The sequence below is a fragment of the Neolamprologus brichardi genome, chromosome 18 (genome assembly GCF_056152115.1).
Source record: "Neolamprologus brichardi isolate AB-2024 chromosome 18, ASM5615211v1, whole genome shotgun sequence".
Taxonomy (NCBI): domain Eukaryota; kingdom Metazoa; phylum Chordata; class Actinopteri; order Cichliformes; family Cichlidae; genus Neolamprologus; species Neolamprologus brichardi.
Window position 1 is genome coordinate 6,250,749 of NC_142121.1, and position 14,719 is coordinate 6,265,467.

General features: G+C 43.6%; 1 protein-coding gene across 5 annotated transcripts in view; it reads left to right on the forward strand.

Moving 5' to 3' along the window:
- The first annotated feature begins 6,704 nt into the window (after positions 1-6,704).
- LOC102797426 (disco-interacting protein 2 homolog C) overlaps positions 6,705-14,719 on the forward strand; it is a 242,806-nt gene continuing 234,791 nt past the window's right edge. For all 5 annotated transcript variants that reach the window (XM_087832056.1, XM_087832058.1, XM_087832057.1 and 2 more), the window contains exon 1: positions 6,705-6,954. In XM_087832056.1, the coding sequence (XP_087688182.1) occupies positions 6,876-6,954 (79 nt within the window). In that variant the 5' untranslated portion in view covers positions 6,705-6,875. The remainder of the gene's footprint in view (positions 6,955-14,719) is intronic.

Below are 14,719 nucleotides of genomic sequence, written 5' to 3' on the forward strand. Positions count from 1 at the left end.
AGTGAAGCACACCTTGAACACTCGGCACTTGAGGTGGGGGATTATTGCAGCCTGCCGCTAGGCGACGACGAGTCTCGGGCCCTCGGATTGTGCATTTCGTTTAAAAAACAAGGCGACTCTTTGGAGTCGTCATTGCGACTGTTGGCGCTAAAAGTTTCCCGCCTAGGTGTCGATGTGAGCGCGAGACATCCAAGGAGCCAAAAACCATTCGACCCGCTCTGTGCAGTTTTGTTTTTTTCTCTTCAGATTAATGTTTGTGATTTCTTGTTCATGTTCATCAGCTCCAAGATTTCCTCTACTGAGAAATAAATGTACAAATGTTTTGTTTTTTTCTTATGTGCTTTTTTTGTTTTTTTTGGGGGGGGGGGTTAAAGGCTCAACTGGAATGAGAGTAGTTTACCTTGTTCAGAGCGATGTTTCTCACGTACAGTACATTTAACACGCAGTTTGAGATGTCTGTTAAAACCATTTGATCACATGTGGACTGCAGTTCGATGTGGCAAAGAAAACCAATAACCGTGCCATTATACAACAGTCGTTTTTGTCTTGGCTGGGCAGTTTAACCTGTACATACATAGCTGAGCGCTTACCGTCTCGGGCTTTTATTTTTGTTTTTTTACTTTAAGATGTGATTTTCCTGTTACTGGAAGCCTGGAGACACCTTCAGTTTGACACCAGTGACTGTAGGAGCGTTTTTCACGCGGTGTAACTTGCGGTGGATCCCCCGCCTGAGGTCGAGGCGTCTTCTGCCTCTGGCGGCCTCGAACTTTGAGAATACAAACTGGGCATCTCTGAACTGTGAATGTGTGCATGTGTGGAATAAAATAAAATGTACCACCCAGCTAATCCAGGCCGATGCAAAAGTGACTCTTTCCACAAGCGCGGTACCTCAGACTGGATGGTACCGCTTTCAAAGGGATCTCTTATTCTGGCGGGAAAGACACCGCGAGCTCCTCGCGCCTCTTCAGTCTTGCCGGCGTTCATCCAGATGCTCAGCGGTGGCATTTTTGAAGGAGCTCCCTTTTCCTCGTGGACTTCTGCATGGAGCGTCACACTTCATATCAGCCTGTTGGTCGCCTCAGACCTCCTTCCTGTTCGTCCATTTTGACAGTGCCATTTTTTTTCTTTTGGGTTTGTTTTTTTTGTTTTTTCCTCCACGAGGGTTGCATCTGGTCATTAAAAAAAAAAAAAAAAGACCCCCTTGTGTTTTTGTGTTTTCATTTTGTTTTTCAAAGATGTATAACAATGAATGCACATCAACTGACTGGAAAAGGACTCTATGAACTCACTGTGGTTTAACTCATTAACACTCTTACCATGCTACGCTAACAGCTGTGGACAATCGACGACTCCACCGTGTTGGGGTTTGGACAGATAATTTTGCCTAACGACACCTTTAACAGACGTGGAATGGAGGTTTGCGATCAAGAGGGCTTCTCTCTATTTTTTGTTTTGGGTTTTTGTTTGTTTTTGTTAAATTTTTTTTGTTTGGGTCTTTTCTTCCATCGAGACTGGAATCAAGCGTACATGTCAGCTATAGATAATTTAAGTTACTCTTGTGTCATGATGTAAACTGTCTAATTTGGAGAAAAAAATGTAGCTTACTGAAAAATAAAGATTTAGGCACTGTTGAGGAGCTGCTGTGTGATTTTTCTTTCTTTCCAAAAGATCTTTTCAAACCTTTCTTGTTAGTTGTTCCATAATTACAGAAACTACAGTTAATATAGAGAAAAATTACACCTTCAGTTCTTCTGCATGAGAGGGAATAAAGTGAAAAACCTCAACACATTTTTAAGCAATACCTTGTAAAGTTCAAAGTGGCACTGTTATATTGTTATAAGCATCAATATGCATCACTCAGAACCAGCTGTTTGAACAATGCAATCCAGGATAGAGAGAAAATATCTGTCGCTGCCAAGTTTTGGCTTTTGGGAGAACTTTTAGAAAAGTCTGATCGTAATAACTTGCAGTAACAAAGAAGTGTGAAAGTCGTTTTCTGAAATGAGGATGTTTCCAATTTTAGCGATATTGTGATAAAACTGATACATTGTTTGATGTGACGGACATATCCTGGTGTAAAATGACTGGAGCTAATGCCATCGAGAGTAAGTATCTGTTTAACCAAATAAGGTTTAATTGACTGGAAATCCCAACCATCGCTTTAATGATTCTCAGCGGTGGAGGAGGGGGGGCAGCAAATTTTGCGGGGTGGCCGGAGCCCCCTTTGGTGGCACTCCTGCATGAAGGTCTTTAAGAAGTGGCTTTAGTTTAATTTGTCCTCTTTATGTCACAGGTAAATTGGGTGTTATCTGCATAGCAATGGAAATTATATTAATAATATAAACAAACAACACTTGTCTTTCAATTGAAAACACTTAAGATGTATTTCTTGAACTAATCTTATCTCGACTTCGAACCACGTGAAAAGTGCGTGCAGTCATGAATAAAGACTGAAGAGTTGAGTTTGACAGGATGGGCTGTACCGACCAGCATGTTCCCATCTTATCCCCCTGTGGTTCGTTAACTTCTCACTTCCTGTTAGCTACTCGTCTCTAGTGGCTGTGTCCCCAATTCAGGGTCTGCAGCCTTAAAGGCCGCATTTTAAGGCCGATTACGTCACCGCGACGCGACGAAGGCTGTCCCAATTCGAAGGCTGCCCTCAAAAGCGTCCTTCATTTCCCTGAATTTTAAGGACGTGGCGGTGTAGACTTCGTGGCCCAACATATCCCAGGATGCATAGCGCGGCGGTGGGTGTGGATAATTTTGCCGAAAAAAAAACGGCGGATGAGGGGCGCATCAAACAAATGAACAAAATATGTTCTCCTTCATTTCTGTCAAACAAAGCTGTATGAAACGTTTCCAGCTGTTAGTATCATGGTTGCTAGGCAACCTGGGCAGCGCAACGGAGGCTAGACCGTCCCATTTCACAAGCCTACAAGCCTCGCACTTCCGGCCTTAGCGGTCTTTGAGTACGCGGCCCTTGAGGATCGTTGAGGCTGCGTACTTTAAGGCTGCAGACTCTGAACTGGGATACAGCCAGTGTCTGGTGTTTAGTTTTGCTTCCCTCCCCCGTCTCAGTGTCTTTGATCATCTTCACCTGGGTCTCGTTACCCTCCTGTGTCCCTGCTTACCCTTTTCTCTAGATCCACTGCGGTCTTCCCATTTTTGTCTCAGCATTTGTCATCATCCCCATGTGTTGTGAAGTTTTATGGTTTAGGTTTGCGTCTTAATTTCATGGAGTTAATTCTGAATAAACTTTTTTTTTTCTTCATCTTGCTGCCCGTGAGTCTGTATTTGGGTCCGTGACCAAAGTCCGGCAGGAAGAAACGCTACATAGCGGGTTATAATCTCCACATAAATAATATTTTTAAATAACTGGATGTTGTGTAACTTTTAAACTGCTCAGTTAATTCTACCGTCTATATTATATTATTATAACACTGACAGCAGCGGAGAAGTTGTTAGGAGCTTTAAAACAGAAGATATCCCAGCGAAGTTTAGATTTTCACAAAGTAACTGAAACATTTTGAAGTTATTTACAAAAAGATGTGACACTGTGAATAAAGTATCACCTGGATGCTTTGTTCCATTAAAAATGATGAAAACAAACCATGTTTCTGTACTGCTCTGTCCACTGTTGTTGGTCTTCTTTTTTATTTTGAGCTCTACTTCTGGACACGGCTGCAAGGAGCATTCATAACGAGTATAAAACAAGCTGCCTTTGATTGGTCAAATAAATGTCCACATACTGTGAGTTAAAAGCATCTGGGCTTTAGGAAGATCCTCTGCATCTTTGTACAGATGAAAGCGGAAAGCCACAAGATGGCAGCATGCTCACAGAGGACCTCCTTCTTTTCTCAGCTCTGTCCTGTCGGATGAGGATGATCACAAAGAAACAAGCACTTTATTTATTATCCAGCTGTGATTCATGGTTATTACACAGAAACGACTCCAAATATTTCCAGATATTTCTATTGCTCATACTAAATTCGTTTAGTCTGATGTTCACGACTGGATGCCAACATCAGCCTGCAGGTAGATAAATGTGATTAGAAAGGACTGAACTCACTACAAAATAAAATATTTGCTTACATCCATGTCTTATACATTTGTTGTATGGATATCATGCAGTGATGATGCACTAATTACTGGATAACATAGACTGTATATAAAAGATGTAGCTTACAGGCTGTATATAAATCCTTTTTTTAAACAGACATGAAAAATAAAGGCTGGATATACTGAGAACACATCGGATGTGGGCGTGGCTGTGACCACCAGAGTTTATTCTATCCACGAGAGGCGCTCCAGCATGTTGAGGTTCCCATCATTTGAAAAATGAACATCATGTTGTATCCAGTAAAGTTTGGAACTAGCGACTGAGACCATAAACTCATGAGGAAAATGTCCTGAGGTCACAGAGAAGTCCCCTCAGATGGTTTAATGATTCACAGAGTAAAGGATCCAAACACAGGCCACAGGAGACCAGGGTAAAGTCCAAAATCTAAACCTGTAAGCAGAGTCTGAGGTCATGAGGAACATGAGAAATTTCTGAAAACTTTCACTGCAAGTAGAAACGATGATTTGTCAGGTGACTGAAGAAAACAGGGTATTTATATACTATACATTGAATACAGGTGGAACTAATGAAAATTACAAAGGAGGGAAAACCATAGACTGTGGCTGTAACACGCATTACTTTTGAAGCCTCGGTTTCAGCATTTTGGCCACTGCATTGCTGTTTTTTTAGTTAAGCTGGAAGTGACCTCATGTGGATGGGATTACTCTATCTTGCTGGTTTTGCGTGCTGCATCCATAATGGGTTTGGGTTCAAAGCACAGACACTGATACCTGCTAATTTCTGCAAAGTAACCGAATAATAATCTGAATTTCTGTCATCGAAGCTGAAACACAAACTTATTAGGTGATCTATATCACAAAACAAGGTCAGGACTGTGTGCAGGCCAATCAAGTTGTGCGCTGGTGTGCAGCCATATTGGAACAGGAAGTGGCCATCCCCAAACTGTTCCCTCAAAGTTGGGAGCATGAAATTATCCAACATGTCTCGATATGCTGGAACTAAGGCTGAGCCCAACTCCTAAAAAAAACTCCACATCACAATCCCCCGATTATTCAGTCAGACAAGTCCCGTTCCCCTGGCATCGACCAAACCCAGACTCTTCCATTGGATTGCCGGATGAAGAAGTGTAATTGGTCCCTCTGGAGAACACCTAACATTACAGTAATTTGGTGACCTGTGCGCACTATATGCCTCAGCATCCGCTGATCCCGCTCTGTGACTTGAGTTGCTTCCACTGAATTCAACTTTTCCACCTGATTTTAACGGTTCGGTTGGGTGACTGAGTACTTTTGAATATGATGTACCATTAAGCTCCATCTGCCGTCTTTTACCTATATGTAATTTTCTGATTGTTGGGATATCACTGAGATATCTCTGCTGCACCTAAATAAACATTCACCTAGCAGACTTTAAATGAGTGAATGAGTGATTAAATTTCACTGAGATAAAACAGAAAACAAACGATCAAAACGTGTTTCAGCTGTGATAATCTTTCTAATTAACTCTTCTTTGATCTCGTTTCTGCATCAGCCTCGCAGACTACTTGTTCAAAAGCACATGAACTACAGCTGACATTTATCCATCTTATCAATTAACATAAATGACACAGTCAGGTTAACAGATTGTTTGTGCCTGTGTGTGTGTGTGAGAGAGAAAGTGAATGTGGCGCCCTCTACCGGTGTGTTGTTGATGGTGTGAAAATATTAAGCAGCACTTTGTTTTCATTTTAACTCCTGAAACTTTGACTGAAAATCGATCGGAATAAAAATACTGCCTCCTGTGAGTTCAGTCGTGGATCTTTAGGATCACCTAAAGGGAAATTGTGTATATGAGGCGCGTGAAGGCGGCAATAATTAACAGGTGTGAGACAGGAAGAGAACATAATCTGCATTCAAAATAAAAGCACAGCACTGGGGTTTGGATCTTTTGAATTTATTCATCTCCCAAAGTTGTTTCAAAAATAATTTACTCTTACTAGCTATCAACATATATCCAGTATTTTTAGCAATGCATCATATTGTTTACTTTTAACAGACACACACTGGTGAACCGTAACTTGTCAGTATAAACGAGGTAAGCATTGAGAACAAACCGTAGAAAAAGGAGAATGTTCAAAATAAACAGTCAAAATCTCCAAAATATATATCTATAAAACCAGTCAGTAAATAAAATGCATTTCAATGTCTCAGTTTAAAAATAATTACATAATCTTCCTGACGCCTTTCTTTGAGTGTTTTAACTAAATTCAGATTTTTTTTTTTAGCCTGGATTGCTCTTGCTTTACCTATTTTTATTTAAAATAAGGAAACAAGTAACTAAAAATATAAACCTGCTTTTATAGTCATATAACATTTTATAACATACTTTATTCTGAAAATTAAATTAAAACAAAAATAAAAATCCAAGTATCACAAAAGTAACATTGATTTATTTTTTAATCTATAATTTATTAGCTCGTAACTTTTAGTTAAAGCCAGCCTGTGAGTCTGATTTACTCAGGTTTAAATTTGGAGGGTGTGAGAGCCACAGGCAGCGGTCTCAACCAATGACTGTTAATGTCTTAACGCTGTGGTTTTATTTTGAAAATACAGGTTCCGGTAGCAGCTCTGCAGTGTTAGCTGTAGCTTGATGCTAGTTTGCGGAGAACGCGCAGAGCCGCTGCCGCACACGGAGCGACGCTGACGGACTCGGTGTGACTGACTTTGGATTTTTGTGGTTTGTGGAGCAGCGTGGGCACTGGAAACAGGGAGAAACAGCCGGAAAACAGATATTTAAGTCGGTTTGGAACGGCGGAATGGCGGACCGGGACCCGGTGCCGCTTCCTGCGGAGGTGCGGGCCAAACTGGCCGAGCTGGAGCTGGAGTTATCCGAGGGTGAGTACTTGGGTTTCACCGCGGAGCTCGGCGGCTCTGCCGGGGCTCTGCTGCTGTTGTTGCTCTGGGACTGTTTGTCCTTGCTGAGTTTGAACTGCTAGGAGATAAAGTGCTGAGCTCCAACAAGTTCAAGTGCATGTCTGTTCACACGCACACACGCTGCCACAATGACTGCTTTGACTGATCTGGATTTGGATGCAGGAGATGTGGCAGTGAAATGGAAACAGAGATGTCACTGGCTGTGGACAGACTACAGTGCTGTTAGGGGGTTCTTGGATTTAAAGGAGATCATTGCAGGTTCACTCCCCCAAACTGACACACAACGTCACCTGACGCCAGGTATCATGGGAATGATACAGATAATAGATAAACATCCCATAAAGTGCTGTGGATGAACTGGAGTGGCTGCTGTGCACCAGAGCTCCACAGTATTGTTGCAGTGAAGCCTGCAGGGCTCCTCATTATTCATAAACTGTTGATTATCTGAAGGAGTTCATCAATCCTTACTCTACATAGTGTCCCAGAGTCCAAACACAGCCAGCATTCACCTTTAAATCCAGCTGTACATCACCTTTTAACACTTAACTGCTTTATTTTGTCTGCTCAGGTTTTCAAAAATTCCCTACAATAATTCCCCAGAGTCAGGTGACGTCTCCAAAATCCACACACATCCACGCTGCTCTGCTAATTCCTGATAAAAATCAAAGAATATGTGTCGTTTTTACCCCTAATCTGTTGATCTGTGCATGAATCTTTCCATCACGGCTGATAAACAACCCATAAAGTGCACTTTGAAGCCTCACTGGAGCGCAGGAGGCACACAGCAGCCTGCTGTGGGGATATCCTGGGAATTCTGTGGAGGTTTGTGTTCGTCAGTAGGAAAGTTGTTGTCAGAGAGGTTTTGTTATAAAATCATGTTGAGCAGAGCCCTGCACGCTGCTTAGATGGTGCACAGGCAGCATGCAGCTGTTAGGAGACACACTTTTCACATGACACACCGCAGCCAGGCAGCCTTTTCTCCGGAGATGCGATGAATGATTCCCATTATATTCCTGCGCCCCCCAATAACACTACAGCGTGCTATATCGGGTTGTTTTGCAAGATACTGAAATGCAGCTTGGGTATTGATTTTCTCATTAGCCCCCCTCACCACCACCTCCCTCTCTTTCTCCCCCCTCCTTCCTCCTTGTTCTTCTTCTACTTCAGATTGATATGTCACATTGCTGCAGACTCACTCTCAGCCTGGAGAGTATCATAGTGTCATATTTCAGCTTCCTGCGAGCCGTGTTTTCCCTGCTTCTCTCCGAGTCTTTGGAGGCTTTGTGGGGCTCGGCCATGTATGGAGAAAGAAAACGGCACAGAGGAAGAGGGAGGGAGGGAGGGGAAGAGATTGTAACAGCTGACTCTGAACGCACACATCGCATTTTAATGTTTCCACCGCTGCTGCTGTGAACGCTGAAAAGATGAGACAAGAAGTGGTGATGAAGAGGAGGGATAGATGGGGCGGGGAAGGTTGCACGTATAAACCGCCAACTCGGAGTTCCTCCAGTGTAAACAAGCGCGTCCCTGGGAAACGGGGTCAGATGCCCCGCTGCAATATTTACATGCTTTGCTGATGGCGCGAGAGTCTGCGGCGGCGGCGGATGCAAAGCTTCCCCGCGTCCTGCAGACTTTGACCTAATTTTTCAATTTCCACGCATCATCCCTCCTCCATGCTTTGAAGCCTCTCGCCTCGGGGGAGTGGTGGCAGAAAACGCTGTTGTCAGCGCTCAGGTGAAGGCAGAGCTTCACAGGGACCTCGTATCCTGCTGAGGAGCCCTTGAGCAAGGCAGTACACCCTCTTGTTTCCCCCCTAACTGTCATCAGGTGGTGGAACAAACATCCCCTTTATACACTGCATAAAAATGCTCTCTGAGGAAGTATGAGGATAATGGATCATATACCTGGAGGATGAGTGCCTTGCTCATGGGCACAAAGTTCCTGTGAAGCTGTATCGACACCTGGATGCTCACAGTGATGACGATGGCAGCACAAAGCAAACAAAATAACCTCAGCTTTTTCTCTCAGCCTGCCTCTCTGCTCAAACCCTACCAACATTTCCTACATTTCCCAGAATTCCCTGTTCTGAGCACCTTCAGGGCACAGGTGTGAACTTCAGAATGAATTTTAAAGCCTGCTGGGCGGACGCTAGTTTGAGCAGCGCGGTGAATCGTTGTGATTGAGATAAAAGAGGAGGCGACCTCTCACTCGGACGCTGACCTATCGCATCGCTGCAGTGCATGCTGGGATAGCTGGGGCTCTTAGTGGTCTGTTTTTGCAGGAGACCTTCTGGGTGTGGCACAAATGTGGCATTTTGTAATAATAATAATAACTTTATTTATCAGACTTGGAGAAAATAGAAGCTTGACTGACTTCTCCCCAGTCTGAGTTTAAGAGCACCGCTTTCATTTTGCTGCCGGATCTGATTTTGGAGAAGAAGGGCTGGGAAACGAATGTCGCAAACACCCTCACCCTGCAGGTCTGCAGCCTGGACACGGTCCTCACAGAGACAGACACTCCCGCTGAAACACACAACCCCGCGCTCGTCGTGCAGCTGCAGACTGACGGGCTGTCCTCAGCTAATCTGGCTGCTGGCTGAATATTAAGCTCTGCAGTCCAGCCCAGATAACAAGCTGTCCATCCCAACACACTGCAGATTACACACACACACACACACACCAGGCTGACCTCAGCTGCTCTGCAGTGCTCGTGCATTGTTGTCTCTGCTGTAGTTTTGATGCAGATTTAGGTTTGTTTCTGTTTTCTTTCATTATGCGCTGCATCAGCTGCCAGCAGGGCACGTGCCAGTCAGCTCTGTGGGCATCTCGTCGCCTGTAAACATTAAACGCATCATTTCTCAGTCCAGTTTTTGGAGTCTACCTTTGCTCAGGCTTGCTCCGGGTACTCCTGCTTTGTCCCAAAGTCCAAAGACGTGCACATTAGATTAATTGCTGATAGGAAATTGTCTCTAGGTGTGAAAAAAAACCCCTAAACTAAACAAAGACAGACAGACTTTTTCCACTTTTGATACATTGTCTCAAACTTACGATTCTTTGCATTAGAAAGATTCTAAAATTAAAGGCATACCAGTCTTCTTAGGCTGCGATGTCCGACTTTTCCAACAGCTACACAATTAACGTTCCACATCCGCAATGTTTTTTTATTTCTTTATTTTTTGAAGCTTCCTGATTATCTGATTATCTAATCATTTTCACAGGTCTTTGACTCTCCTCTGCGCTGTCAGTCGTGTTGAGCTGATACACGATGATGACAGTCTAATTAATTAATCAGCAGATAATTGAAGCTCTTTCTTTGGCTGCAAACGTCCAGCTGCTCGCTGACCTGTTTGGCACAAAGGCTTCAGCTCGTTTCATTTTTTAGATTTCAAAGGGGCGAATAGGGGCGAAAGCGAGCTGCTTCATTGCTTTGTAAGTGTATTCATCTCATTGCAGAACGTATTGAAAGTTACTTCAGTGTCACATTTCATTGAATTGAGAAGTGAAACCCTTTGGCGAGCTTGGGCTGATGTTAAAATCGCTCTTGCTTCACTCACATCTGGTCCTGATAAGAGTCCTGTGTGAGACTTCGGCAGTCAGTCTGTTATTCTGAAGCGCTCACTCTTCCCTCTTTCTTTCTTTCCTGAAAGCTCGTTCTGTCCGTGGCTCGGCAGAAGCGCTTCCTCTCAGCTCTGATATTTGAAAAGGACTCCAGTGTTCCTTCTCTGTGATTTATCGCCAGTATTTCGATCCAAAGGCGACAGGTTTAACTCTGACAGAAGTGTGAATCCGAGCGTGAGCAGTCTTCTGGATCTGTAGGGCCGTTTCCCAGAATTCATCTCTCGGAAACGTGGGCCGCCTCGGTTCACGTGGTTTAAAGCAGATCTGAGGTCTTAGTGCTGTTTGGAGCTAGCACTGCGTGACTATCAGTTTTCCACAGGGCTCTGGTGCAGTTTAGGGCAGTGCTTGAGGCTTTATGTCGTCGCTGGTGAAGTCTTGAATAATTCAATCTGAGGAAACGGAGATCTGCATGTGAATGTGCAGAATCGGCAGCTTTCTGGTGAAGTCTGAGTTTGAAGGCTTTAGTGGCGTGTGGGTGCGAGCTTTCTGCAAGTGACCAGCAGAAGTGGAAGTCCTGGCCCAGATTTCGCCGTCTGCAGTGGCTGTTTCCGCTCATCGGCCGGTGGCTTCCCAGATTTTATTGACTGAATAATTGTTTTGTCCATAACACGAACGGTTAAAGAATCAATCCTGCAGCCGACTGATCCTTTTAACTGTACAGGGCAATTTCTTCCACCGTGATAATTATTATTGAGTTTCAGCCGCAGGTCTTTCGGTTTCTTCGCAGATGAATTCGTTTCTCGGAGTTCGTCAGAACAGGATGTGATGTGACGTTTTTGGCAGATTTTCAGGAGCTTCCCGCTGAGTGCCAGCGTCTGTGCAGAGACGGAGCTCTGATCCTTCCGACGGCTCGCTGCGAATCAAGATCTTCTGGGAAACGCCACTGCTGCGTCCAACCCAGCTTTCTCCTTTTGAGTAATTTGAGCAAATGTCATCATCAGAAAAAGAGAAGGCGGCGAAGAATGCACGCAAATAAACACGTTTTATGGTTTGTTTTTAAGAGCCGTGTGCAGAATGTCCAATGACCGCAGATATTTATTTGCTGAGCGAATCCTGGAGGTGTAGCTGCTGACCGTCCAGCTCGGTTCTCCTCTTCCTCTCGCCTTTTTGTTGCATTAACAAAGCTTAAAAAAATCCCCCAAAAGGTAAACTGGAAATGTAAATGCTGTCACCCGGCTCAGATAAATGTCTCCTTCTCTGCGATTCTTTGAAAACGAGCTGATTAATTTTTCATGAAGCGCAGACAAAGATGTCATTTTCCTCCCTAACAGCCTGAAGTGAACCGTGGGATTTCTCAGTGTTAATAAAAGGCCACACTCTCTGAGCCTCCCGCCTCACAGCCTAATGTATTCAGCCGGTGACATTTTACTGAATCAGGTACAAGTTATGGACTAAAAACTGACACCTTTGCATTTTCCTCTCTCTTTGCCTGCAGCCTCACACGTCTTCTCTTTAATTTTCTTTAAACTTTCTTTAAATTTTCTTTTATGCACAACTGCCAGAGATTCAGGTGACATGTGGCTAAAACGAATTAATTCGTTCGGTGAGCTTCCATCAGAGCTGGCCGGGGGCCCGTTTCTGCTCTGCAGTCTGTAGTGATGCAACATGTGGCGCACGCATATCTTTAGACCAGGGGTGGGCAACTCCAGGCCTCGAGGGCCGGTGTCCCTGCAGGTTTTAGATGTGTCCTTGAACCAACACAGCTGATTTTGACCCAGGGTGAGATCTAAAACCTGCAGGACACCGGCCCTCGAGGCTTGGAATTGCCCACCTCTGCTTTAGACAGAGGGATTAACTGTATATTTACCTGTATGTACTCAGAGTCCAGATTAAGGCTGCCATCTATCATCTATCAGCATTTGCAGAGAGTTTTAGTTCCAGACTAAATGACCAGTGAAGAAGTTTTAACTGCACATTTAATCCCTGCGATGTGTCAGTATAAGAAAAACAGCACAACTCAATTTGTAAAGAAATCTGTCAGCAGTGTAAGATAACAGAAAACTGATAAAAACTGTATGCCCTCTTCCAGATTTTCCAAAGATGGTCCACGGGCCGGATTGGAGTCTTTGCTGGGCTGACTTTGGTCCCCCGACCTTATGTTTGACATAACCAACCTGATTAACCGTTTCATTAGCTCCACATAAACTCTGTGTCCAGTTTAACTAATATGTGCTGGGACACTAAACGGACTAAAAACACTTCTCGGTGAGCGTCGCCCTTTCCTCCTCTGCCTATAAATCAAACACTGGCTGAATTTCATGCCTTCATCTGCTGAGATGATCACTGACAGTGACGAGCCTGGAGCCCGTACCTCATTAATGTCTGCACTGCAGTCGAACGTCTGAGATTCAAGGCGTGGATGTTGCTCTGATTACTGCAACAGGTGGGCGCCGCAGCAGCAAGTGATGGCTTTACACTGGCGGTTAAAACCAGGTGTGGTCCGACCTTCGGACTGGAGATTGTAACAGACTCTGCAACGTAAAAATGAAGCACACTAGGGCTGTTCGATATAACGATATATATGGATGACGATATAAAAACGTCTATCGTTTCATTTTACGCTATCGTTTGTTTCGTGGTGTCGCAAAATAAACTGTTTACGGCAACATTTTTTCATCGTTTTGATGGTCACTGTAGTGGCTATATTCATTTCTTAAAGTTCTCTATTTCTCTTATATGTAATATAACCACACTACGGATGGACAAGCGCCTGTTTTTATGCGTTGTGGTTAGCAACAACGACGGTAACACCATCGCGTGTCTGCTTGTTTATGTTCCACACAAACCTTTCACAATAAAGCTCAAGATCCTGTTGAGACTTTTCAAAATAAACTGAATCATGTGAAAGAGCAGATTATTTACGGATGAGAGGTAAAAAAGAGCCACCAGGTGCTAAAAATAAACCTTAGACTCAAACGTTAGAACAGGCTTTTCCCCGCAGCACGCCGTGTAATAAATACTCACAAAGAAAACGGCGGCTGTTACAACTTATGTCTAAAAATGTATCGTTTCATGCATCGGTTAAAACACTCGACTCCAGCTACATGACACGCAGCTGGAAACACTTCATGCAAGTTGAGCTGCCCGAGATTCACAGAATTTACAGAAAATGTTACAATTTTGTGATTTATATCGTTATCAGGACGATAGAATTCTTATATTGGGATATGAGATTTTGGTCATATTCCACAGCCCTAAATCACACTCACACACACACACACACACACACACACACACACACACACACACACACACACACACACACACAAACACACCCCTCCGACGCTGACTGAGTGAATACTCAATGATTGTGGTGAAGTTTTAAGTCGAGTTGTCTGCAGAAGGAGTTTTATTTACATCGCTGATGACACTGATGATGTTTACGTGGACTTGAGTGTTCTGATTGGGGCTTTTATGCTGTGATGACTTGATACTTTGCTTCCCTGATTTCTTTCTCGCAGTCAAACCAAAGTTGCTAATCTGAAATTTATTTAGCAGTTGACCAATACATCGTCTCCATCCGACCCGTCACATCTAGAGGTCCTAATAAGTCATCAGAGGGCTTCTTCATGTTGAGGAATCTGAACTCTGATGACTTTGTTGATGTTCTGCTAAATTAAAGTGTTTCATGAGTCACCTGTGCAGCTGCAGATTTTTAAAAATTTTTTTCCCCCTTGTAAACTTGTCAACAGGCTTTAATTCATTTATCTAATGTGCAGCCTGTTTTAGCCTGTTTTATCTCAGTCAGTGTCACCTCCTCCCCTGTGTTTTATAAGATAGATAGTACTGAGGGTTTTTTTTTTTTTAAATTGGCTTTTTAGCACAAACAGAGTCAACTGAGCAGACTGTACATAAACGATGGCAGTAACCACTATGATATTGCTCATTTAAGTGCCGTTTTGAAGCATCCGTGTTTACATTTCCACTTTGTTTCTTTGGAGTCTGAAATGACTGTGTTCAGATAGCAGGGTGGTTATCATGATAAGGTATCAGGAAATGTTAGCAAGTGTGTCCAGATGCATAGTTGTGTCACACAGACACAGATACCTGCTATAGTGCTACACTATACATACACTTCATACATTTCAGCAGAATTCTCTGATAGTTGA